At 40.5% G+C, this 27,955-nt stretch overlaps 1 protein-coding gene and 1 long non-coding RNA gene across 5 annotated transcripts in view; one reads left to right on the top strand and one right to left on the bottom strand.

The window, feature by feature from the left end:
* LOC129049796 (uncharacterized) overlaps nt 1-27,955 on the top strand; it is a 63,831-nt gene that overhangs the window by 25,382 nt on the left and 10,494 nt on the right. The gene's annotated exons all lie outside the window — the stretch shown is intronic.
* LOC129049795 (thyrotropin receptor) lies at nt 358-4,471 on the bottom strand. Of its 3 annotated transcripts, XM_054530327.2 has the most exons (3): nt 4,024-4,137; nt 2,356-3,793; nt 358-1,386 (listed from the first exon to the last, which is right to left on the bottom strand). In XM_054530327.2, the coding sequence occupies exon 2, from the start codon at nt 3,775-3,777 to the stop codon at nt 2,380-2,382; it is 1,398 nt and encodes a 465-aa protein (XP_054386302.1). In that variant the 5' UTR covers nt 3,778-3,793; nt 4,024-4,137; the 3' UTR covers nt 358-1,386; nt 2,356-2,379. The 3 variants fall into 3 exon arrangements, with proteins under 3 accessions (XP_054386302.1, XP_054386303.1, XP_054386301.1); XM_054530328.2 differs by lacking the exon at nt 4,024-4,137 and adding an exon at nt 4,187-4,471 and having other exon boundaries at nt 358-3,793; XM_054530326.2 differs by having other exon boundaries at nt 358-3,793.

Below are 27,955 nucleotides of genomic sequence, written 5' to 3'. Positions count from 1 at the left end.
TGTGTGACCTCCACTGTGACTAGTCTGTGGCCATTTATCCTCAATAATTTGGGTTTATCTTCAGATAATTGAAAGGTGCTAGATAACATGAACTCTGAACAGGCCTTAGAGGTTTATTGTCTTCATTAGCACACTATTTAAATTTCTAGTGTCAATACCAATCATTTGCTTGGTTTTTTCTCTTAGTGATTCCTGTCAATTAATCATAATTCAGTTCACCAGGAGTAAGTTTTTCCACATAAAGACCACTTATGATCGAGACACAATGTTATACTTAAGTTATTAATTGACAGTCAACAATTTATTTATTAATATGGATTCATTAGCAAATGTGCCAATTATTTTTCTTGTCTTCAGTTTTAACACATATAATAGTAACCCCCGAAGAAACTCACAGATTAACAAAAAAGAACAACACTCTAGGACTTGGCACAATTATTCCATAGGAAGAAAATTTATTTCATGTTGTGAGTGCAAATTTTAGTAACAATTCTGTTGAAGTCACTTTTCTAGGACTCTGTTTCCAAAGCATTAGTTCAGCTATTCAAGATGAAACACATTATTTATCAAGATGTGATATTTCAAAATGTCACAGGAGAGAAACACATGACAAAAGGCAACACATTTGTTTAATTTCATTAGTTACAAGCGAACTTCTAGGTAAGTCATGATTTTAGATGTTTATAATATTTCTATTAAGATGTGCAGGTCTCAATGATAGTGATGAGTGGGTATGGCTGTGGAGAGATTCCAGTTGAGTCCAGCAGGGACCATCTGTGGGCACCCATTAACCACACTCCACAATCTTAAAACAACAAAGAGCTTTTATTTCATGGTGTGGTTTATGAGCATTCAGAAGTAATGTCATCTCTGCTTGGAGACTTTTCTAGCAGGACATTAGGGGGCTATCATCACAGGTAACCTGGAGAGTACATCTGTAGATAAAGATCCTGACTATTTTAAGTAAATAAGAATTATTGGGGAAAAGAAGTTTTATGTCCAGTGATCAACAGGGCTGGAAAGAGCTGGCAGTTTCAGAAAAGAAGAAACCTCTCTTGACAGCATTAGTATCATACCGTGGCCTGGAAATGGCAAAAATCATCCCTAAAGACAAGCAAAGTGTTTTGAAGTGACTCTTCATAGTGAAGTAGCAACTCTAAATAGCCAAAATTTGCAACCATTGTTTACTCTTTTATATAAACATGAATCTGTTTTTGGCCTGATAATTATAGCTGGGTAGATCTAGTAATTAAATGAATTATTCAGATCCAGGCGAATATGTTTACTTAATTGAATTTTTGGTTCAGACATCATAATCAAAAGTGAAACAAAGGAAACATTTCCTGGGTCATATGTCTAGGCTTCAAGGACTAGGAGTCAGCAGCCCTACAAAATAGGAAAAACAGATTCTACTTACTTAGTGCTCTCCTTTCTCTTTATCTTAGAAATATATATTTGAGGGAGAGGGATGTATTAGAGTTTTAAAATTGGAAGAAGCTATTGGACTCCTTCATTTCTACAGATTTAAGTCCCATAGTTAATTAGTGTCCAGCCTGTTTTATTAATCAACAGGGGATTGAGTGTGCTCTGCCCATAATTCCCACTTATTGCTACTCAGAAAGACTTCCTAGAGTTCACATCTTTTATGCTATGAGGCTGCCCAAGAAGAGAAATTCTTAGTTTGCTAGGCCACATAAGCTGAAATCTTGCCAGTTTTTCCAGGCAACACATAATAGCTTGGTCACATCAGGTGGATTCTTGTGAAGAGATGATTAATAGGTTGAGTTAAAAAACAAAACAAAGCAAAACAAAACTTAAAGCTAATTCTTACCCTCCTTCATGCCTCATAATAGCTGTTTCTTGTATGACAGCTAGCTGTGTTTGGCTTTTCAGTTTTAAGGAAATCAAGTTCTCTTTGTATCAGGGAACATCTAGTTGAACTGAGCCAACATGGGACTGATTTTATCTTGTGGCCACCAACCAAATTAATAGCATTTTCCATTTGCTGAATCTTTAGTATGAAATGTTATACAAAACTGAGAAGCTCTATATTGACATGGCTCAGTTAATATTTACTGAACATCCTACACAATGACATCTCTGGACTTGGCATCAAGAAAGTCTTCTAGATAGTATAGATTATTTTGATTTCACCTGGCATTCAAATATGCTGGTAGCCTAACTTCCTTCTTGGGGGCAATGATTAGGTTAATACTAATCACTCTCTAGAGATAAACTCTTGCCCCACGAAACATTGAAACATCGCCTGCACAAGAGTGAGGGCAGCTATGTGTTGGGGGTGTCGTGGGATTGGAATGCATATTCAGGAAACTATTATTTTGTAAGTTCCCCTACCATTGTGCGTAGTGTAGTGTTAATTTACAAAACCGTTTGCATATACTCTTCTGAGATTTGGCCTTGCTTCTTTGGGGTTAGATGGGAGTTTTCAAGCAGTTCATAGACATCTTGCATGTTGTGGAGACCCTGCCTCATGTCGTGGGTAACCTTTTGAACCTGGATATCAGTGCTGTTCTTTGGAGGAACCCTCTGCCCCCGGTATGCCTGAGCTTGGCGTTTACAGATGCCAAACTTGCTGAGTAGGATGAACACATCCCTCTGGAAGGCCTTGGTGAAAATAGCATAGAGGAATGGATTGGCACAGGAGTTAAGTGGATAGAAGAGTACCAGCAAGATTTTGGAGTTGCTAACAGTGATGAGAGGCTTGTTCAGAATTGCTGACAGAGCATAGAACGAGATTGGGGCCATGCACATGAAGTCAGTGAAGATCAACACAGCCATCCTCTTGGCAATTTTGGTATCTTTGTCCCCTGGGTTGTACTGCGGATTTCGGACTGTGATGTAGATCTTCACATAACAGCAGCAGACGATGACGAAGGCAACTATGTTGAGCGTCAGAACAAAAACAATATATGCCAGAGCAAGAGGGGTCTCGGTGTCCATGGGCAGGCAGATGCTGACTTTGGCATAGCTACTTATTCCTACCAAAGGGAGCAGGGCGAGAAGGAAGCAGCAAACCCAGCCCCCAACCATGATGGCACATGCATGCCTGAGGCGGATCTTCCGGTCCAGGCGCATGGCGAAGGTGATGGCATACCAGCGCTCCAGGGTGATGACCGTCAGTGTATACACTGACAACTCACTCGCAAAGACAGTGAAGAAACCAGCCGTGTTGCACCCAGGGCCTGTCTGCCAGTCGATGGCATGGTTGTAGTACTCAGAGTGAGTGTAGAGGTCTACAGAGGCGATGAGGAGCAGGTACATCCCCATGCAGAAATCCGCAAAGGCCAGGTTGCACATGAGAAAGCGAGGGACGTTCAGTTTGTAGTGGCTGGTGAGGAGAATAAGCAGGACAAAGACATTGCCCAGGAGAGCCAGCAGACTTACGAACCACACCACAATTCTCAGGAACTTATAGCCCATTATGTCTTCACACGGGTTGAACTCATCGGACTTGGGGGTACACACCATGTCTTCATTGTCCCCACACACGGTGTAGTCATAATGGTTGTCAAAAGCTTGTAGAGTCTCTTCCTGGGGGTTTTTGAGCTCCTGGCCAAAACCAATGATCTCATCCTCTTGTTCTTCAAAGAAGACGTAATAATGAGCGTTGTTATGAGTATCCTGGAACTTGGACTTTTCCTTGTACCCAACAATGCTGTCACCCAGATTCTCTTCATATTCCTGGTGGAGGGGGCTATTCAAGGCATTCACAGATTTTCTCTGGCGCAAGCTCTGCATACTGCTCTCATTACACATCAAGGACTCAAGGATTCTGCAAGGCAACAGAAAAGAGTCAGTGCCAGGCTGGGCGCGGTGGCTCATGACTGTAATCCCAGCACTTTGGGAGGCCAAGGCAGGTGGATTGCTTGAGCCTAGGAGTTTGAGACCAGCTTGGGCAACATGGTGAAATCCCATCTCTATAAAAAATGCAAACATTGGCTGGGCATGGAGGTATGTGCCTATGGTCCTAGCTACTCGGGAGGCTGAGGTGGGAAAAATCACCTGAGCCTGGGGAGGTCAAAGCTGAGTGAGGCGAGATCAGGCCACTATACTCTAGCCTGGGTGACAGAGTGAGACCCTGTCTCAAAAAAAAAAAAAAAAAAAGAGTGCTTGCTTAAAACCCACGAGTGGTTCCCACATTTACAAAAATATGCAAACTACTTACTGTGATGTACATAATTCTATAAGGTTCTATAGGATCCAGGCAGGCCTGTTTCTGTGACATCATTCCTATTACCTCCCCTCCCCTACTGCGGTCCGGTGGCATTGGTCTTATTTCTCTTCTGCAACCACTTCAAGAACAGTGATTAAAAAAAAAAAAAAGTGGCCAGGTGTGCTGGCTCACACCTGTAGTGACTCAATCCCAGCACTTTGGGAGGCCGAGGCAGGCAGATCACTTGAGGTCAGGAGCTCGAACCAGCCTGGCCGACATGGTGAAACCCCATCTCTACTGAGAATACAAAAATTAGCTGGGCGTGGTGGCACGTGCCTGTAATTCCAGCTACTTGGGAGGCTGAGGCAGGAGAATCGCTTAAACCTGGGAGGTGGAGGTTGCAGTGAGTCAAGATTGCACCACTGCATTCCAGCCTGAGTGGCAACAGAGTGAGACTCTGTTTAAAAAAAAAAAAAAATGTGGATGCTGGAGCCGGTCGCCTTGGTGGGAACCTGGCTCTATTATTGACTAGCTTGGGTAGGCCCATGAAGTTTGGTTAACTCATTTGTAACATGGGACAATGGGAGTGACTATTTCATATAGCGTCATTAAAGGATTCAATGAATTTATCTTTTTAAGGCTCTTACAATAGCACCTGTAGCTTTGTGAGTGCCATATGATGGTTATTGTTATTATTATTATTATTCCTATTCAAAGCTCCAAAACCCTATGTTCCCATTGCCTGAAAAACCCATGGCTGCCTCTACTCATCATTATTTAGTTTCAAACTGAATATTTTAAAAATAAAAAATTTATGTATTTTTAGTAGATACAGGGTTTCACCATGTTGGCCAGGCTGGGCTCGAACTCTTGACCTCAAGTGATCCGCCCACCTCGGCCCCCCAAAGTGCTAGGATTACAGAAGTGAGCCACTGCCCCCGGCCAGCCTGTTTATTTTCTGACTTCCTCCACTAGACAGTAAGCAAAATACAAGAGGGAATTCTTGTCTGTTCTATTCACAACAGCCAGGCACATAGAAGGTGCTCAGTAAATATCTGTTTAACAAATGAACAAATGGACACTACCATACAGGCATACTTGTGGAAATAAGATTTAGTTTTTTCCTTGCTCACCAGACTCACAACAAAAGGGATTCTTTAACTTGCCTCAGCTGCTGAGCAGATTTTGATTGATCTCTTGGGTTCTGGTTAAAATGTCCAATGGACTTGCTCTTCTCAACTGGAGGCTAAGGAGAAATCTAGGCCCTGCCCCTGAGGTCCACTTAAGCCTCCCACCCAGCCCTTGTCCAGTCCTTCTCAATGCTGCATGGCATCAGTGTAGAGTCCACTATCACCATCCTCTACCCAACTCCTGGCCTTTTGCAGTCCATATTGACCTTTTTTGTGTGTGTGTTTGCGTGTGTGTGTGTGTGACGGAATCTCAGAATCTCGCTTTGTTGTCCAGGCTGGAGTGCACTGGCACGATCTTGGCTCACTGCAACCTCCGCCTACCAGGTTCAAGCAATTCTTCTGCCTCAGCCTCCCCAGTAGCTGGGATGACAGGCACCAACCACCACATCCGGCTAATTTTGTTTTTTGTATTTTTAGTAGAGACGGGATTTCACCATGTTGGCCTGGCTAGTCTCGAACTCCTGACCTCAGGTGATCTGGCCGCCCCAGCCTCCCAAAGTGCTGGGATTACAGGCGTGAGCAGCCGTGCCCGGCCGCCATATTGGCCTTCTTGGTATGGCTGTTTTAGCTTCTGCCCTCACACCTAGATCTGATATTTTCCTGACTGCAATTATGTGTGTAGTAAGTCAATCAGTAAATACATAGAAGCTGAGGAGGACTGAATAGAGATGATGAAGGTGGATTAGGAGAACAGGAGATTGTACAAGACACAATGGGGGAAATAATGCAGAGTAAAAGCAAAAAAGTAAAAGAATCAGAGAAAGCCTGGAGAGAAAATGAAGGCAATTCCTCCTTCGCAGGCTCATAAGCAGCCTGATGTGCACATACTGTATATCATAGTTAATATTAATGAAGATCTTATAATATTCCAGGCCATTCCATTCCAGTGTTTTCCATTCAGTTTCTCATTTAGTCTTCTCAAAACTGCTATGAATGATAGCATTACGATCTCCATTCCCAAAGACTCAGAGTGGTTACATAACTAGGCTGGGATAACACAGCTTGAAAAATGGCAGAGCTGCGGTATAAACCCAGCTGCCTCCAAAGCCTGCAGCCATGTAACCAGGGAGCTATGACATTTGCAAGGCCCAAACCAATCAGGTAACCCAACTGTTTGTGTTGTTTATAAGTCTGTTCTCGTGGTTGTGGTGTCTGGGGTCTAATATGTGTTGCAGTATCTAATTATGAGTTATACCTGGAAACCGGACATCATGTCTACATAACCTCTACAAGATTGTATGAGATCTGGTTGTGTTTCTCTCTCCTTTGCCATCTGTCACCTCCTCTGCTCTACAGCTATCCAGCAACATTTGCCTTATTTCTCAGCTGCACCCACTTTGGGTCCACAGGGTCACTGTGTCCCATGGATTTCCTGTTTCATATGGATGCTTCCAATTTCCTCTCCACCTGGTTTTCAAACCAGGAAGCATCTTCTCCAAAACCAAGAAATGAATTCCACTTCCACCAAGGTCTTTTGTCACTTATGCCAGGTCCCTGCCACTTACCCTCTGATTTTCTTCTGATTCTTAAAAGCACAGCAGTGGCTTGGGTAAGAAAGGTCAGCCCGTGTGAGGTGAAGGAAACTCAAGGAAAGTGGAAGTTTCTTAAGAGTCCAGGTGTTTCTTGCTATCAGTTCCTTCAGGTGCTCCAGGCCTTTGGATGGAAGGGTAGTGACACTGGTTTGAGACACGTCTCTGGGAGGCAGAGAACAGAAAAATGCAGAGAGGCAGTGAGCAGCCAGTGCCTTCTCAGCCTTGGCCAGAAACTCAAACAGGCCTGAGGTTAATTGGGAGATGACATGCTTCTTTCTTCTACTGAGTACATAAGCTGAGCTCCTGGTCTAAGGAGGGATGGATATTAGGCTTCTAAGTCTGTGTTACAGGAACTCCTTGGAATTCCAGTATCCAGCAGTACAAATGCTATTTCCACAGTCATTTTATTCTATCCATCACAATACACACAAACTCTGGGAATCAGAGAGAGATGTCAATTTTACTCTGCAACATGCCACCATGTGACTATGAAAGGGTCTCAAGAGGCAAGAGAAATAAAGTAGAACAGAGACAAAGGGCCTACCTTGCTATCAGCCACTGTGGGGACTAGAGTTTGGGGACTGATAAACTGCTCACTGATATGAACCAATATCAGTATCATGAAAATCTGATAATGATGCAGACCTTGGAGTCATAACCAGTTACACTGCGAATTCATGACTGACAACAATCCCCCCTCCCCGCCCCCGCCCAGTGTCTTTAGAAGACTGTAAATCAATTCTTGGAAAGAAAACTCAAGTGTTGATATTAACAATGTGAAATCAGATTCAAATCACTTCCAAGAACAATGGGTTGGGGGGGTGGTGGTCAGGCTGGGAACAGTGTAGACATCAGTGTTAGTTACTAAAGTAGAATGAATTCATGGCATTAGTGTGGCATTCTCTGCTCTTTTCTGAATCCCAGAGAGTCCAGTTTCCATGTCTTGCTCCATCATTTTTATTGGCACCATGAATAGCTTGAATAAGGCCATGAATATTTAACCTAATATCCCTCCTATTTTATATTTAGTCAATTAAAATATTCCTCATAGAAGATAATTCCATTTAAAATATTTAATATAATTAATAGTATCCAATTAGCGAGTGAATTCCATTATTTTCAATTTCTTACCCCACATCATTGTAATTGGACTTAGCTGGGATTTACATACTCAAGGTTCAAGGCCGTCAGAACATGAAGCTCATGTATTAACCCCATTCTCACCACAGGACTGTGACTCTTGTGAGGAAAGCGTTGGTGCGGTTGCTATTTTGTTTTGTATTTAATTAAAAAAATATATAATCTAGCATTTTCCAAACTTGCCTGGTGGTAAGAATTACCCTTGGCGATGCCGGGTGCGGTAGCTCACTCCTGTAATCCCAGCACTTTGGGAGGCTGAGGCGGGCGGATCATGAGGTCAGGAGTTCCAGACCAGCATGGCCAACATAGTGAAACCCCATCTCTACTAAAAATACAAAAATTAGCTGGGTACGGTGGCACGTGCCTGTAGTCCTAGCTACTCAGGAGGCTGAGGCGGGAGAATCACTTCAACCCGGGAGGCGGAAGTTGCAGTGAGCTGAGACCATGCCATTGTACTCCAGCCTGGGTGACAAAGTGAGACTCTGTCTCAAAAAAAAAAAAACCAAAACCAAACAAACAAACAAAAAAAGCATTACCCTTGGTGCTTGTTCCTGTATTAATCCCGGGTGATTTTTACATTAGACACTTATAAACTGGCATAAATAAACACCTTTGCGGGTAGTGAGAGAGTGGAGGGACTTTTGAGCCAGACTTAAGCACAGTTGTGAAGAAAATGAATCTGGGTTTGCTCTCCTGCCTCATCTGTCCTTTTTGAGGCATGTCTTTCTCTTTTAGCTGTGCTGTCTCCAAGGTGTGGCCATCTTTCAATTCCAGCTTTCTGGAAGCATCTTAGGTTGCTCTTCCCAATGATGCTTTCATGTCAGTGAAACGGGAGAGCATCTCATGGCTCATTTCCCTGCTTTGTTGTCTGCCAGATACACTGATTGTGTGTATTCATCTGAAAGAGTTGATCCAAGTAATGTGCTTGCATTTTAATACATATTTCTTGAGAAAACATGTTAGTAATTATTTCAGTTACTGCGTGACAAAACACCCAAAAACTAAGCGGCATAAATCAACGATCTTTTTATTATGAGCATAGGTTTTATGGATAATGAATTTGAACAGTGAATGGTGGGGATAGGTTGTCTCTGTTCTGTGATGTCTGGGGCATCAGCTGGGAAGATCTGGAGTCTGGGGTGACTCAATGCCTGGGGGTTGGGATTATCTGCAATTTCCTTCACTGCCATGTCTGGTGCCAGGGCTGAGGTGACTCAAAGACTGAGCTCAGCTGGGACTGCTGCTGTGGCTACTCCATGTGGCTTGACCTTCCCACATTACATCAGCCAGATTCTAAGAGAACTATCAAATTCAAGGGCAGAGGACATACAGTCCACCTCTTAATGGGAAGAGTGTCAAAGAATTCGGTGCCTTCTTTTAAAACTGCCCTAATGTTCTAAGTGGTGGAGACAGCATTGAGGCAGATAATTTGGGGAAAAACTGGCAGTTTATCACTCTGCAAATCAGCATTTCTAGTCCAGGGATCACTCTGGACCAGCATCAGAATCACCTCTAATACTGACTGAGACACATCCCAGACCAAATGAATTATAATCTCTGTTTGTGGAGCCTGGGAATCTGCATTATTTAAGATGCTCTCCAGGTGATTCAGAAGCTGGTTTCAATTCTCAAAGCATTTTTAGGAAGCAGGCAGATACTAAAATTCAGACAAAGAAATAAGGGATGTTGTGTCCAAAAAGATACGGTGAACCAAGGGTGGAGTCATAACTATCATTTGGGTCTGGAGTTCTCAGCTTCAGTGTCCCAGGCGCTAGCCTTCACTTTCAGGTCTTTGGAGTCTTTGAACACAGATCCAGGTGCAGTAACTTTCCATGGACTCATTAGGAATCTGGGAGGGAAGATTTGATTCCAAAGTTTGTCTGAGTATATGTAATGACGTATCCCAGGTGGCCTCTAAGTTAGGTCCCACTCGGGCTGAACTGGGAGGGTGCTTGGGCAGGCAAGGAGAAAGTAGATGTTAGGAAATGTGGGTGCTTGGCATATGGTAGGTGCTCAATAATTGTTAATTTCCTCCTTGTTCCAATTTGAAGTTTATCTGAGCTCAAGCCAAAAGCAATGAAGTTGGCAAATACAGCTCCAGTCCAGACCTCAACTTGTATATCCAACTCCTTATTTGATATCTCCACCTGGATGCCTCACAGGCATCTCCAACTTAATAGGGTCTTTCAAAACTTAGCTTTTCATCCCTTGCCCTTGGCTTAACCTGCTCCTCCTCTATTTCCCCACAACATGGTAATTGACACTCTCATCCACTTGACTGTTCAAATTAGTAACCTTGGAATCACTACAACATGTTGGATTTCCTCAAGACCATTGTCCCATCCACATTTAATCTTGCAAAACACCTATGATTCTGAACTCCAAAGGAATCTCAAATCCATGTATTTGCATCTCCAGTGTAAGCTTTCTAGTCCAAGCTAACATTATCTCTTACTGCAATATCTTTCCTGTCCACTTTTATTCTTTTTCAATCCATTCCTCACATAGTAGCCAGAGTGATCATAACATATGAATTGAGTAATGTCACTTTCCTGCCTAAAGGCCTGCAGTGACTTCTCAACGTACCATGAATAACATCCATGCTTCCTACCATGCCCTTTAAGGTCTTGCAGATCTAGCACTGGACTACCTCTGTAGTCTCATCTCAGAGCTCTAAGGCCACTTACAGACAAAATTAGAATCTATTATACTTGAAGACATCTTAATCCTCACTTGTCATCGTTCTAAGTATCCATTAGGCAGGCTGCACCTTAAGTGTTCCTGTGCACTCCACCCACACTATCTCTGCACTTTCAGGGTCAAGCAGGGGGAACAACTGCCTTTTTTCTTTTTTGATTTAACCACCCTTGCAGTGATCTGCAGTTTTAATCAGACAGTCTGGTTGCTATCAGACAGAAAGGTAGGAGCTCCTCTATACTTCTCTATGGATCTAGCACTGCCTCTCCACTCAAAATATCTCAAATAGCATGATTCTTGCCTTGAAGCCTACTGGAATTTCTTTATTTCTTGTCTTCCATCTACCCTTTTCCAGGGCTTGAAGCTTCAATGTCCTTGTGGAGTCTCTCTTGCCCTTGCCCTACATTCATGCCGTGAATATTTACAACAACATGAAATTGTGCTAAGAACCCCCCACCCCGATCAGATGTCAGCCCAGCTGTTGCACATCTACAATTTCATGGTTCTCATTGCTACCACCTTAGTTTAGGTCTGAACTACATTTCACCTGAGTTTTGCAAAAACTTCGTGACTGGTCTCAGAAATCTTCCACTATTCCGATCTTAGGAACTTAGGAAAGAATGTTTTTTCTAAAGGACATTAGGAAAGACTTAGGAAAGAATATCTTTTCTAAAACACAGATCTTATATTGCTTTCCAGCTTGAAATCTATGCCTCCTCTAATATCTACAGAATGAAGTTCAAGCTTCTTAGGAGACTATTTCCCCTCTCCCCAGTGGGAGTCTCTTTCTGAATCTTGTGTCATCTTTTTTCTCGATTTTCTCTCCTAGAGCACATTTTCAAGTAATTTCTTAGGCCGTGTGAAGGAGATATTTTCTGAGTCTTTGCATGTCTGAAAATGACCTTTTTTTTCTACCCTTATATTCAGTTGGTACTTTAGCTGGCTATAAAATTTAAGGTTGCAAATCGCCTTTCTTCAGAATTTTAAAGGCTTTATCCTATTCTAGCACCCAGTGATGCTTTTGGTAAGTATGACACCATTCAAATTCTTATTCTTTGGTCATTGACTTGTTATTACTTCTGGAAGCTTCTCAGACCTTCTCTTTATCCCTGGTGTGACATTTCATGAAGGTGTACCTTGATAGGAATCTTTTTCCATTTATTATAATGGGCACTGGGGGAAGAGAGGCCCCTTCAATCTGAAGACCTTTGTTCTTCACCGCTAGGAAATTTTCTTGTATTGTTTCTGGGATAACTTATTCTCATTTTATCTGTTTTGTCTCTGGAATTCTTAATAAGACGAAAAGTCACCTCCTGGTCCCTCAGACATATCTCCATTTTTTCTTGGAATTTTCTCCTATTACTTTTATTAAATTGCCTGGTAAAATTCCTTGAGTGCATCTTCCATCTCTTCTATTAAATTTTTAATTTTAGCTTCATGAGAGCTGGAATACTGCCTGTTCTGTTTATTGCCATATTTTTGGTACCTAGACTGGTGTTTAGCCAACAGAAGACTCTAAACACATACTTGTCAAATACCTGAATAGACTTTTTAAGAGCACTTTCTTGTGTTCTGTTCCTTTTAATAACAGCGTATTTGGTCGGGTGTGGTGGCTCACATCTGTAATCCCAGCACTTTGGGAGGCCGAGGCGGGTGGATCACCTGAGGTTGGGAGTTCGAGACCAGCCTGACCAACATGGAGAAACTGGTATCTACTAAAAATTCAAAATTAGCCGGGCATGGTGGCACATGCCTGTAATCCCAGCTACTCAGGAGGCTGAGGCAGGAGAAAATCGCTTGAACCCGGGAGGTGGAGGTCACGGTGAGCCAAGATCATGCCATTGCACTCCAGCCTGGGTAACAAGAGCAAAACTCCTTCTAAAAATAAATAAATAAATAAAAAAGAATAAAAAATAAAATAAAACCAGTGTATTTGAGGAAGCATACCCCTTTGTTTAGGAACATGGGTTTTAAATTCACACTATCTGGACTTAAATCCTGGCTTCTGCGCTTACTATCAGTCACTTAAACTTTGTGTGCTGCAGTTTCCTTATCTTGAGTTTGTTGAACAGTAACTCTTAGTGTGTTCTCAATAAATATTAGCTATTATTTTTATTATTATTATCATGATTGTTATAGTAATAGGGATGAAATGTGTTCTCAGATTTATCTCAGGTCCTTTATTATTGCTTTGTTAAAGGTTCCTTTCTCTTTTCTGTGATGTCTTTGATTTCTCCAGGCTCATTTCCCTGCCATTTGTGTATCTTGGTTTTGATCTTCCATATTAGGAGCATTCTTTGACTGGAGATCTCTGGTTGCACACATTCATATTTAAGAGGGTGCTTTTCTGTTGGCAGACTTTGCTTTAGGGTAATTATGTAGGGAGCTGGCCATTATGTTGGTAGACCCTAAAGTGCCAGAATGTAAATGTCTTTTTTGTTTTAGGATTTCTCAACCTCTTCAGCTTAGTGGGGAGGTACTTGGCTGTTGGAATTTTGCATAAATAGAGTACAGGATTAATGTTTCCAGATATAAACTTTCAGTTAACCCTTCTGTTTTCAGTCCCATGTCTTACTCTTCCCACATGCCATACCCATCACCTCTAAGTCCCATTCCTCCCAGAGATTTTACAGAGCAAGACAGCAGTCTCTGACTACGCTCCCTCTGAGTACTGTGAGTTTTGCCTTCCTTCTTTTCTATTTTTCTTCCTTCTGAATTCTGTAGCTCTTCAGACCATGGATGGGCTCTCACCTGTCTTCTGTAAATGTATGTGTAGTAAAAATTCTTGTGGATGTATAAATAGGAAAAACTCATTTCTCATCTTTTTAAGGGGATCTCAGGAGGGAGAGAAAATAAAATCTTAGGTTTAATGCTTCATCTTTAACTTTTAATCACTACTGTATTTAGCACACAGAACTGTGCAAGAGCTTGGAACAAATACTTGTTGAGTACTGAGCCACATTTGATAGTCTCCCAATTCTGGAGTTTTCAGAGAATAAATCTCAGTCTGAAGAGATCCTCAAACTCAACAAGTCAGGAATCATTTTAAGTTATTTGAGGCTGTATTTTTTCCCACTCACCCAAAGTTTTATTTGGTTACTTCAAATCCAGGATTTTTAAATAGTGTGTACCTTCTTTCCTAAAATAAACCTGTCAACATGTAGTAATTTTTTTTTTTCTGAGTAAGAAGAATATAAAGAGTTGTTATGGGTGATGAAGGGGTCTGAAATCACTTGTGGATGTAGCCATATGGATAGAAAGCTACAAGCTGGAGGGCTTCCCTCTGTTTTGTTGACTCTGGCACTCTCTTCAAAGAGCTCATCAAGCAATGGGCATTGAACTCCATGAGAATTTGTCTCTAGCAAGTATTTACTCGCAAATCAGAATGCAGCTGAGCTGAGTCTGGCAGATGGTTTGAAGTCTAATTGCCTAGGTCGTGGGAATAATCTCGAGTTAAGTGTCTAATGAAAGTAACAGGACCTGAATTTGGAGAGAGTGAGTCCTGCAGTGTTATATACAGAAAAGAATATTGTGAGATTTTAATGATGCCAGGAAAAAAAAGAGCTAACTACGTTGAATGTCATAGGAAGAGCAAATTGCACCTCAAAAGCAATTGGGCACTCTAGTATCCCCAAACATTGGAACTATTTTTATTTTTTGAGAGATATTTTGTCATTGATTATTATTTAAGATTAACATGATAAATTCAATTGCAAATTAAAGAAGCACTAATTGGCTTGCCAATGTTCCAACAGAAATTGCAAGTGTCTTTTCTGTTTGCTTGTCATGAAAGTAGGTTTTCCCAAAGGTCAATATGTGGAAGCTGCTCCATTATAAATGTGCAGTTACATCTCTAAATTGGTAGATGAAATGCATCTAGGAGCAGAAAGATTAATTTACTGTTTAAAATACAATGTAATTAATTTATTAATATTGAATTGAAAAATAAGTTAAAGGTTTAAAAGGTATAAATTCAAAACAGTGAGCTTGTCTATTAATATATTTAAATAATTTAGAAATGCAATATGCATTTATTTAGCAAGTACAGAATGTATTGATTGCTGTCTATGTCTCAAGTATAGTTCTAGAAGCTAGGGCTATAGTAGCAAACTAAACAGGCAGAAATTCCTGCTGTCCTCATGCTTACATTCTAGTGGAGAAAAAGGTAATTTTTTCTTAAAAAAGTGAAGACATACAGTATGTTAGATGACAATGATAAGTACTGTGGGGAAAAGGAGAACAGGGAAGAGAAAAGGCAGAGACCAGGAGTGGGTCACAATGAGAGATGAGGGGACAGTGTCAGGGAAAGCCTCATTGAGGAGATAGTTGAGGAAGTGTCTGAAGGCGGTGAGGGAGACAGCCAAGCTGATATCTGGAGCAAAAGCATTGCAGGCCAAGGGACCAGCAGTGTAAAGACTGTGAGGAGTGCACCTGTATGTTTGAGGAAGCAAGGAGGCCAGTGTTGCTGGTGCTGAGACAGTGAGGGCATAGAACATGTGGGAGAAGTCAGCGGAGGTATTGGGAGCCAGATCATGTGTGGCCTTGTAGGCTATTGAAAGAACATTGCATTTTCATGGAAGTGAGATCAAAAGGCTGCAGAGGAATGCTATAATCTGACTTATTTAAAAAGGATCATGCTGGCTGCTGCTTTGAAAGTTACCAAAGTGAGTAAGGGGTGGAAACAGGGAGACCAAAAATAGAGAGGATGGTGCTTTGGACTAGGGTGGTAGCAGTGGAGATATTGAAAATGGTTGGAGTTTGTAGATATTTGAAAAGTAGAGCCATTGGGACTTTCTGATGGATGGGATATGGGGTATGTGAGAAAGGGAAGGGTTGAGAATGACTCCAAGATTTCTAGTCTGCAGCTGGGAGAATGAAGTTGCCATTTCCTGAGATGGGGAAGGCTGCAGGTGAGGCAGGTTTGGAGGGAATGATCAGAAGTTCACTTTTGGGCATGTCAAGTTTGAGAAGCCTATTGGACATCCAGATGGTGACGGCAGTCAAGCAGTGTTTTATGAGCGTGGAATTTTGGAGAATTGTCTGGACTGGAAATTTCTATTTGGGTATCATAAGCATTAGGTAAATCCATACAAGTGGATAAGATCACCAAGGAAGTGAATGAAGATATAGATAAAAAGAATATCAAAGATGGAGCCCTGGGGCACTCCAACATTAAGAGATCAGGAAGAAGAAGAGCTAGAAAAACAGAGTAGGAAGGAACAATCAGAGGTATAGAGAAAAACCAAGAGAGGGTAGTGCTTTGGAAGCCAAAAGAAGAATACATTCCAAGGAGGATGGAGTCAGCAACTGAGTCAAATGCCTCTGAAATAAGTACTAATTGGCCACTTGATTTAGCAATTGTGTAAGTCACTGTTGACCTTGTAAAGGGAGTTTTAGTGGCATGGTGGGAAGTGAAAACTTGATTAGGGTGAGCATAACAGAAACTGGGATAGTTGCTGCAAAAAGACACAGATAAATAGGGCAGTAGGTGGAAGTAGATATGAAGGAAGGGATATTTTAAAATTATAAATATTTCAATATTTTCTAAGAATTAAGGAATCTTTTAAAAATAAATAACATCTAAAACAATAACTCTTTAAGGCCATGTAATATTCAATCGGTTTTCCAAGAAAGGCAAGGTAGTTCTTACCTTGTTTAAGTCAGATCCAAATAGGCCCAGACATGGCATTCAATTGATGTCTCTTAGGTGTCTTTTAATCCATATTCATGAAACATTGTTTTAAGATGGAAGAAACTACAGCATGTTTATACACTGATGGGAGATAACTTAGTAGGGAGGGAAATACAGATGATTAGGGAAGAAGGGAGAGGATTGCGATGTCCTTGAGTTTTTGAGAGGGGATGGGATCTAGGGCCCCGGTGAAGGGGCCAGCCTTAAAAAGTGACTTAAAATACGGAAGAGAGGAGAAAGGATGTGGGCATAGACACAGGAAGATGGGTAGATGTGGTAGTGGGACATGAGGAGTTCTCTTTGGATTGATTTTATGCTCAGTGAAATGGAAATCAAGGTGATCAAGTGAACAGGAGAATGAGGGAGAGGACTAGAGAACTGAAGAGAGGGGAGGCCATAGGACATGGTCATCCAACAGAGTGGGAGAGGGAATGGGGAAGTGGGATGTGATTGCTGTGCAGCAGGTAGAGCCTGCTTGGGGTGAATGATTTAAGGTGAAACCACTTGCTATGTTCAGCTGCAAAAGCCCAGGCCTGCAGCAGGTGGGTGGTTAGACCTAACCAGGTTTGGGCTTGGCCAGAAGAGGCTGATGAGACAGAGAGGCAAGGTAGTTAGTCGCCTGCTTATACAAGTCAGTGTTTATAACGACAGAACATGGCATTTAAGCTGCATAAGGAAAAAGTGAGGATATGAGGGAGGTGAGAGACAGTGAAATGTTAGTAACAGACTGTAGATCCTGGCAGAACCAAAAAATTGAAGGATTAATATATTCTAAGGAAAGAGATAGAAAGAGCAGGATGTTTAAGATTAAGGTTATGGAGGCTTTGTGGTCATTGGTCATGACAGGTCTAGTGAAGCCTGGAAGTACAATGGAGGGCAGGCTTATTGGGGGGAGTGGAGCTCAGAGGTCAAGGTATAGGAAAGATAATCCATGTGGATATTGAAATAACCAAAGTTAGGACAGGAGCAATGTTGGAGGAAAAAAAATGTTGTATATAGGGTTAGGGACTCTCCTCTGTTTCAGTCATCCCCTGTGGGTCTTGGAGCATATCCTCCATGGGTAAAGGGGGTACCACCGTAGGCAAATGTCTAGAATGTCAGATGGTAATAAGCATCATGGGGAAAAATAAAACAGGGAAGTGGGATGAAGAGGGGTGGGCAGCTTGCAAACTTAAATAGGGCATTCAGGGAAGATCTCAATGAGAAACTTACCTTTAAGCAAAGACTTGTATCAGACGAAGGAGACAGCTATGGATATTTAGGGAGAGGACTCTCTGGCAGAGAAAACAACTAGTGCCCAACCCCTAAGGTGGGAACATGCCATGTGTCTTATTCAGTGTGGCTGGGATAGAACCATGAGGAGGAAAGAAATAGGAGGTAGGATGAGAGACTACGTGGCATGGGTGGGAGACAAACAGCATAGGTCTTTGAAGGCTATTTGTGAGGACTTTGTCTCTTTAAAAATGAAGATGATGAACAACCACTGGAGGCTTTTAAGCAGAAATTTAAGTAAATGATCAAGTAAAGTTGCAGAATTACAACAGGTGCAAGAATAATCTTACATAAAAGGGGTTGACCTGATGTACCAGGAAGAGATTGTGTTTTGGAGTTAGTTAATACTGAATTTCTATCCTGATATTTCCCTTATGGCCAGGTGACCTCGGGGGACTTACCTGATTTCTTTGCACCAGTTTCCTTATTTGTTAAATAGGAATAAGAATACTTTCTATTGAATAGTTAGGCCCAAAGTGATAGACTATCTGTAAAGAACCCAGCACAAAGCTAATGCTCAAAAATGACTTATTATTAATAAGAAAATTAGTGACTGACTGATCAGAAATTATGAATCTTTTCTTAAAATCTATGTGTACAAATAAAATTGCTTTATAACTCAGATATTACTACGATCATTTCTTATAAGCCTATTCTTTCCATGATCTATGAAATCTTTCAGCATTTACTATTGCAACATAATAGACTCTGCAATGGAAAATTGCCATATCCTGTAAGTTGGTGAGTCAGCATTCTACCACACAGGGACAAAAGGAAACCAGGGCAATTTTTAGTCCATTTTCACGCTGCTGATAAAGACATACCAGAGACTGGGTAATTTATAAAGAAAAAGAGGTTTAGTGGACTCGCAGTTCCATGTGGCTGGGGAACACAGTTCCCCAATGTGGACTCACAGTTCCATGCTGCCTCCTGCCTCACAATCATGGCAGACGGCAAAAGGCAAAAGGCACATCTTACATGGCGGCAGGCAAGAAAGGGAATGAGAGCCAAGTGAAAGGGGGAACCCCTTATAAAACTATCAGATTTTGTGAGACTTATTCACCACCACGAGAACAGTATAGGGGAACTGCCTCCATGATTCAATTATCTCCCACTGGGTCCCTCCCACAACATGTGGGAATTGTGGGAGCAACAATTCAAGATGAGATTTGGGTGGGGACACAGCCGAACCGTATCAACGGCCAATGGTCAGAAGCTGAAACACAAGCATAGCCTCCTCCTCAATGTTGAATCCCCTCCTTTCTCAACCTCACAACCCCTACACACACCCAAAATGATCATCATCGTACTGGCAAAAGGGTCAGGCTCAATGCTACTTGTGGGAGATAAAAGGTCCACTTTTTTTTTTAAGTGTTTATTTCTTTTAGACTCAGAGGCAGAATGTAATTAACAAAATGGATTTCCATGTCCTGGCAGAGATAGTGTGTCAGATGACAATGCTTGATTATTTCCTCCCACCTGATCCAGGAGTAAACTCCCAGAAGAGTGAAAACATTTAGTACCCATCCACATTTACTTGGAAAGAATTGTGTGCCTAATTCTACATGCTAAAAACTGCTTTTTGTGTTTCTGTTTGTAGGTTATTTATTCAAAAATTTAATCCAAGGTTGATTTATACCTCTCATTATTTAGCCTGTTGCCAGCATCCTCCAACTGATTGTAAAATCACAAGTAAAACCTGCTATAGAACATAGTATACATGGCTTTTGCCTTTACTATTTGGTCCTATGCAGTCTTGTTTCTCTTCTTTCATTATACAGATAATTGAGACTTGAAATGGGCAAAATCACCCAAAATTGAGAAGAGTAGTGTGGAGAAGTCAGAATCTTTTGGGGTTGGAAGGCTGAAATCAAATTTATGTAAAAATAGCACAGAGCCTAGCAGGCACTCACTAAAAGGTAGAGTTATTTACATAAATAACTCTAAAATTACATAAATAACATAAAATTGCAAAGAAGGAACAGTGAAGAAGTAATTATCATCCTACTTGCTCAACATAGAACAAACTTCAGATTCTTTACTGTTACGAGCTCCTGGCTAAAGAGGGATAATTAGTTAATAAAATGGTTCAGAATTTATAAGGTTTAGAACATTTTGGTAGTGTTGTTTTCCTAGTATTCATTCTCAGCAAAAATTCTTTTATGTTCTACCAGTTTTTGTCAAGGTAAAAAGCCCTTACTTAAATAAATAACTTCAGCAAACCCATGCTAAAGAAATATTTTATGAATTTGCAAATTATTTTTAGAGAAGAAAAGCTCTTCTAGTTTACTTTTTGGCCTGGCATAGATAGGAAACATTTACTCAGACTGAATCCCCTAATACAAAATGCATGACCATTTGAGGCCATTGCTCTAGACAGTGGCTCCCAGTGTTTTGGAGAACTGTTATTTAAACTAAAAATCTTTCGGGGATGATAGTAGTTGCACTGTTAGTCAGTTGAAGAAGTACAAAGGTTTGTATGATTTTGAGGATCTTTGCACTAACTGCTTTATCCCTCTCCCACCAGCAGGCAGCCCACTAGTTGGGGACTGCTCTGCAAACAATTTCTCAATAGTTATGAAAGTAACCTTGCCAATATAGATTGCTGTGATTTAATGTATTAATTCTTTTTTCTCATAATAGTGGCTATGGTAGTAGGAGATGCTACCTATCAATAAATTAGGATTTTGGGGGAAACCAAGTATCCTGAGTTGTCAATGTGACTCTTCTGTTCTGAAAATTCCTAGGGCTGAAGCAGACCATTCCCTGTTCTTGTCAAGAAGTCAGCAAGCACACCATTCTGGAAAGATCATTGCCTACTCTCTCTCTCTTCAAATTCTTTCATCATCTTCCTTGCAGCCCCTTTGCTGTGCCTCTGGAGATGTGGGCGTGTGACTTAGGAGGGAGGACCTACTTCAGTTGCTTCCCCAACACCTCAGCTCTTTTGGCATGGGTCTGGCTTAGTGCCCAAGCTAGGTGTGCAAGACGTCAGTTTGTCTTGTGTTTGCAACTCATTTCACAGTCGGTGAGCAGGGCAGCCTAGCATGCAAGCCTCCCTTGGCTTTGCATCTGCAGGAGGTTCCCTTCTCCAAGGGAGCTGCACCAAGAGCTTCACTTGGTAAGCACAGAAAGAACGTCAAGGAGCTCCAGGCTGATGAGGTATTTGGGGCTCACTTTCCCTCCCCTCAGAGGGAGATCCAGTCCCCATCAAATTGCCAGGAGGTGCAGATTAGCAGTCCCAGCTCAGTGGCCATGACAGAGGTGTCCAGGAATAATATAGTCAGGGCTGAAGTGAGTTGAGGGCCACAAACTTTAATCTGTTATGCAACTATTACTACTACTTCTACAGGGGCCATTCTTACCTGCTGAGTCAGATTAGGTTGTCCATAATATGATTTCAACACAACATTCCAACACTATCCTTTTACCCGAATTATGTCATTTTTTTTCCTCTGAACACATCCCATGTTTTCCTATAGACATGCCTTTGTTTTGTCTCATAACTCTATCACTGTCTGTTGCAATTCTGCCCCTCACCTGAAGCCCATCTCAAATACTATCTCCTTTAATAAAGCTTTTGCTGATCACCCTAACTAGAAATGGCATGTTCAGTCTCTAAATATCTCATATGGCTTTTTACATTAAACTTATGTTACAGTTACTTATTCACATTTCTCCTAAATTTGATTGTAATCTTTTTAAAGCAGAGGCTGTGTCTTATCCTTATAACTACTGGAGCTCAGTAGGTGCTTAGTAAAATGCCTGTGGAATAAGTGAGTAAATGCACTAGGGTTGGCAGAGAGCTGGTGGCCAGGACCAAAATTTTATTTAGGTCAAACATTTTTTCCTGGAACACAGTTGAATAATAAAAAGACAAAAATCCAATGAAAATGGGCAAAAAATTTGAACAGAAACTGGGTGAAAGAAAATATACAAATAGCTGACAAGTGCATGAAAAGATGCTCAACATCATTAATAATCAGTGAAACATGAATTAAAACCACAATGAGATACCCAGTAGAATGGCTAGAATAAAAAAAAGACAATTAAAAGCATTGGCCAGTATAAAATGCTCATACCTTGCTGGTGAGAATAGAAAATGAGACAACCCTTTTGGAAAACAGCGTAGCAGTATTTCCTATAAAGTATACGTAAAGACATATATATGGAGATATACATCTATTCTATTACCTGTCAATTTTACTACTAAATTTTTATATTAGAAAAATAGCATGTCTATGGGAGGTAGGGTGAGGCATGAGGGAACTTTCTGGATGATGAAAATGTTCCAAGTCTTAATCAGGCTAGAGTAATATAGTTTTGTCGAAATGCATCAACCTGTATACTTAAAACAATTGTGTATGTTATTGTATGCAAATTATATTTAAAATATAAGTTTGCTCAGGATCATCCTAGAAAATCATGTATTTACCTGTGTACTTCAGGCATGCCAGAAAGGACTCTACCACAAATGTTCAGCCACCTAATAGTATTATCTTGTGAAGATCACGAAGAGTTTAAAAAAAAAAAGAAAGAAAAAGAAAAAAAAAAACCGAAGAAATATGACAGTGCCATGACCCTTGAATTAATTTGATCAGCTAAAAACAAGAAAGGTGTATTTTTGAAGTTTATTTATGCTGATACCTGTAATGCAAACTCAAGGATATTATTACAGAGATTTCCTCTTCTTAGGAAGTACTTACTCAACAATATGCTAAATGCTATATTAAAGTGGGTTACATAATTTAGAACTTAGAGAACTCTGATTATTATGAAAGGCATTGCATTTCAGTGTGTTCTTTCCTCTGAGATTAAAAACACCAAGTGGTTCTCTTTCAAAATAAGATAAAAAGAAAATGAGGTAATCAAAAATGGAAAGTATAAAAATGGAAAATGAGATTGCATGTCTTGATTAAAAATCAATCAATAAAAAACATTATTGTACTTCCAAACTAAATTTATGTCTTTTTGAAAAACAGCAAATATTGGATAATAGATCTTCTGACTCTAGATATTGCAACTGTTTTAAATTAGATTATCTTTTGAGAAGTGACCTTGAAAACGCTGATTAAGTGGGTAAGTTTGATTTTTTTTTGGTTGACTATTAGACATGACTGTATTCTCCCTCAAAAACCTTTATAAGGCAGAAATATATACGGCATCTGATTCTCTTTTCTTTAGATGGAGTTTACGATTTTCCAAGTCTGGCTTTGACAACAAATGACAATGAAATCATGGCTATTTGATATTTAGTTACAATTCATCCAATATTTATTGAGCACTTTCTGTCTTCTGTTTTGAGGCAGGAAGATTATTAAAAGTATAAGACACCGCTTATTTCCTCTGGGATCTTAAAATCTAATTATGGAAAGAAGATATGTGGGAAAAAATAATGGAGATTTTGACAAAAGATGAAGACAAGAATTAAAGAGACGTCACACGTCCATGTATGATTAGTTAACCAATTCATTTCCAGACAACAACTATGCTTGGAAGTTCAGGAATGAGACTGGACTCTTCTTTGTTCATTTCTTACTTTTCTGCTATTGACCTCTCACATGCTGACATCTCCATTGTCTTCTCTTCCTATGCTTTGTGGCTTTGTTATTAAATTAAGTGTTAATTTTTTCTTTTTCTTAGACGGAGTCTTGCTCTGTCTCCCAGGCTGCAGTGCAATGGTGCAATTTCGGCTCACTGCAATCTCTGCCTCCCAGGTTCAAGTGATTCTCGTGCCTCAGCCTCCCGAGTAGCTGGGATTACAGGCGCCTGCCACCGCGCCTAGCTAATTTTTGTATTTTTCAGTAGAGACGGGGTTTCACCATGTAGGCCAGGCTGGTCTTGAACTCCTGACCTCAAGTGATCCACTCCCCCTCAGCATCCCAAAGTGCTGGGATTACAGGTGTGAGCCACCACGCTCAGCCTAATTTTTATTAAAATAATGCATGGACCTATTTTTAAAAAGCAAATTATACTGGAAGCTTGATAATACAAGAGGCAGCCCTTCCCTGCAGTCTGGTGTCTGATGTCCCAGAAGTATTCCCTTTAACTTCTGGTATTTCCTTCCATAAGTGTAAGTATTTCTTGATTTATTGTTTTTAGATTTTATCCGCTGACTCTCTACTATAGAAGATGAGGATTTGGCTTTCTTTTATCATCCCTCACCCCTAAGCATTTCCTCTCCTGACACACTCCTCTACTCTGCTGAAATAGTTTTGTGACATATTTGGTTAAACCCATATTCAGTACTGTGGTTATTGCAACTTTGCATATTGTGCTTTCATTTCCTTTGTCATGTAACTGTTTATTTTTTTTCATAAGATGTCCATTTGCCTCTCTCTTTTTATTTGGGTGTCTTGGTTTGAACAAACCTCTTGCTAAGTTTTCTACATGCTCCAATGTTCTTTAAAACACCTCTCAAGGCCAGGAGTGGTGACTCACACCTATAATCCCAGAACTTTGGGAGGCCTAGGCAGGTGGATCACCTGAGGTCAGGAGTTCGAGACCAGCCTGGCCAACATGGTGAAACCCCATCTCTACTAAAAATACAAAAATTAGCCAGGTGTGGTGGTTGGCACCTGTAATCCCAGCTACTTGGGAGGCTGAGGCAGGAGAATTGCTTGAACCCAGGAGGTGGAGGTTGCAGTGAGCTGAGATCGCACCATTGCACTCCAGCCTGGGTGACAGAGCAAGACTTCCTCTCAAAAAAAAAAAAAAAAAAGGAAAAGAAAACACATCTCCAAACCAGTTTTTCACACAATGAATTCCATCAAATAATCTATCAATCCTTTTATTTTTTTGAGACAGAGTCTTGCTCTGTCTCCCAGGCTGGAGTGCAGTGGTGGGATCTGGGCTCACTTGCAGCCTCCACCTCCTGGGTTCAAGCGATTCTCCTACCTCAGCCTCCCAAGTAGCTGGGACTACAATTATGCACCAACATACCTGGCTAATTTTTGTATTTTTAGTAGAGATGGAGTTTCACCATGTTGGCTAAGCTGATCTCAAACTCCCGACCTCAAGTGATCTGCCTGCCTCTGTCTTCCAAAGTGCTGGGATTACAGGCATGAGCCACCGTGCCCAGCCAACCCTCTTTTATTTCTAGAAGACCTTCCTCTTGGAGTCTTCATTCTTCAGCTCTGATGTAGACGTCATGTTCTCAAGACTCCTCAGACCTCCCTTTGTGGTCATCCTGGGAATTCTATTTGCTTCTTTCCTGTGTTGATCACTGTTTTAACAAAGTCCTCATTTTTCTCTTTTCTGGTTTATTCTCCAAGAAAAGGTGAATAGGAAATCAAGGTTTTGAGACTTTGCATGTGAGAAAATGTCTTTATTTTTATCAATCATACTTGATTGGTAGTTTGGAAATGACTTTCCCTTCAGAATTCATAAGGTGTATGCTATCTATGGTCTTCTTCAGTGTCACCATTGAGAAGGCTGATGGCATTCTGATTCTCCAGCCTGCACAGGTCACAAGATTTCTCTGTCTAGACGCCTTTAATTTACTATTTTTATCCCATTGATTTCATGTTTTATGATGTACCTTCATGCCTCCCCACTTTTTTTTTGCCATATGGGTTCTCTGTGCATCTTTTTATTTTGAAAATTCATTTTCTTTATTAATGGAAAATCTGCTACACTATTTTCTTTTTCAGTTTTTGTTTTCTCTTCCTAAAACTTTTGTTAGTTGGGTTGTGGACCTCGTGGCTTGAATTTCTAATTTTCATGTTTTTTCTTTCCTCTATTTCATATTTTTTTGCTCTCTCTACTGAGTGCTGTTTTTCCCTTTAACAACTTCTGCTTACTTTTTTGGTTTTGGCTTTCATGTTTTTAATTTTCAAAAGCTCTTTTATTGTTTTCTGAATATGCCTATATAAGGAATTATTTTGCGAATGTAAAACATTGTCTCTCTGAGGATATTTGTTATAACTTTCATGAAAGTTTTTTTCTGGTTCTTGCATTGTTTCTGTTCCTTCCAAGTTCCTTTTTCTGTTTATTCTAGTCCTTGTTTTTCATGTCACCACATCTATTCAACATAGTACTGGAAGTCCTAGTTAGAACAATTAAGCAATACAAATAAAAGGCATCCAAATCTTAAAGAAAGAAAAGAAACTGTTTCTGAGTGCAGATGACATTATCTTATACAGAAAATCCAAAAGCCTCCACCAAAAAACTGTTAGAACTAAGAAATGAATTCAGTAAAGTTACAAGATACAAAGTCAACCTACAAAAATCAGTTGTGTTTCTATAAACAAACAATAAGCTATCAGAAAAAGAAACAAAGAAAACAATCCCATTTATAATGGCATTAAAACAAAATAAAAAATAGGAATAAATTTAAACCAAGGAGGTGAAAGATCCGTACACTGAAAACTCTAAGACATTGACGTTTTTCATGTCAATGGATTTCCTCAAAGGTCTGCTGGTTCTTGGATGTCTGTTCTTTGTAAGGGAGGCCTATGAGAAGCTCTGTGTGTGGAAGCTTATTGGCTGGTGGGCATTACTATGGTGACTTTGGGAGACTATCAGTGATTCTTTTTGTAGGTTTTTTTTTTTTTTTTTCTTTTCCTTGGGCCTGTCACCTTCCTCAGTAGTCTCATCTCTTACTTGGAGGGTATACATTTTGCCAATATTCTATGAGTTGAGTGAGTGGATAAGGGGATTGTTGTTCTTACATTTTAGAATGTAAATTTTCATATAATCCTGTTTTCAGAACAGTACCTACCTTCTAACCCCAACTGTGCTTATTCTCCTTGAGTCTTGGTGATGACATTTTAACAGAAAGCAAATTCTAGTCTTTTTTCTGGGATGAGTAAGAAGTAGTCCTTGACTGTGCAGAATGAGACTGACCAGCTTCAGCGTCACCTATATTCTCGTTTGCAGAACACTTAAGATTTAATTGATAAAATATTTCCTAGATTTTGTGATTTGAATTAGCTTGCATTTTATTGATTTCACCCATGCAAGTACTTAGCATGCAGCTCTCTCGGCTTTTGAAGACACTCATCATTTACTCACATGATCACCTTTCCTACTCTTTGTCATTAAAAATACATGCTTTTTAATGTATTTATATTTTCTCAGAAGTACTGTCATTTTAATGTTGTTTAAAAAAGGATCAGGGAAATCACATTGGTGGGGAGAGTTCAGAAGTCTCAATTCTATTCATTTTTTGAGATTTCTTCTATACCTGTATCCCCTCATCACCAGCTACATTCCAAAGAGTCTCAAATATATCTCTAGCCCTGACCCCTATTGTGACTTTTGAACCCACGTATATCACTGCCTGCTTGCATGTGTCATGGGACTTCAAACTAACTTTCCCCATCTCAGGAAATGGTGATCTCATTCTCCTAACTACTCAGTCAAAAATAATTACAGTTCTCCTTGATTCCTTCCTTTCTCTCATCTCCTATATCCGATCCATCAGCATGTCCTGTTGGCTTTACCTTAAAAAATATAGTCAGGATCAGATTATTTCTCATCATCTCCACTGCTACTGTCTTAGTGCAAACTACTTTCATTTCATGCCTATATTATTTTGGCATATTCCTAAGTGGTCTTCTTGCTTCCATACTTGGTTCCCTACAGTTTATTGTCAACACAACAGCCGGCATGTTCCTGTGAAACTTTGAGTCAGATTGTGACACACCTATGCTCAAAATGCTCCTTTGGCTTCCCCTCTATCTAAAGAGCAAATCAAAAGACCTGATGATGGCCTCTAAGACCATCTGCAAGTTGCTCCTCAACCCTATCATCTTTTTGATCACAGCTTTTACTTTTCTCCCCCATGTTTACTTCACTATGTTTGAGCGGCAATGGCCTCCTTGCTATTCCTCAAATGTGCCAGGTATATTCTCACCTGGGGGTCTTTGCACTTGTCTAAAATGCTCTTTCTTCAGATTGTCCCCAGGCTTGCCCCTTTGTTTCTTTTGGATATTTTCTGAATTGCCACCTTCTTGATGAGGCTTTTCGCTCACTGTTCTTTAATGTAGTGACCCTCCCCTATTGGCAGCTCCCAGTGAAGAATCCCAAGTTTAGCAAGTCCTCATCAGTAAATGCTTATTGTACATTTTCAAAGGCTGGCTAGGGAGAGTTTAACCAGATTGACGGGATTGGATAGGAATGAGAGGGAGCAAGGAGAGAATTTCAGCTGGGTGAATGGCCAAATAAGAGCTAAGGTATGAGGACCTAAACTTAGAAATCATTCATTCTCATGATACTTGTGAGCAGATGATTTAACCAAAGGAGAAGATATAGAGGA

Source organism: Pongo abelii, chromosome 15, assembly GCF_028885655.2.
Source record: "Pongo abelii isolate AG06213 chromosome 15, NHGRI_mPonAbe1-v2.0_pri, whole genome shotgun sequence".
In the NCBI taxonomy this organism is placed as follows: Eukaryota; Metazoa; Chordata; class Mammalia; order Primates; family Hominidae; genus Pongo; species Pongo abelii.
The sequence above is the reverse complement of the archived record's forward strand: the minus strand, read 5'-3'. Positions and strand labels throughout refer to the sequence as shown.

What these genes read in the sequence shown, in the direction of transcription:
- LOC129049795 (XM_054530328.2), bottom strand. Translation starts at nt 3,777, where the DNA reads ATGTGTAATGAGAGCAGTATGCAGAGCTTGCGCCAGAGAAAATCTGTG.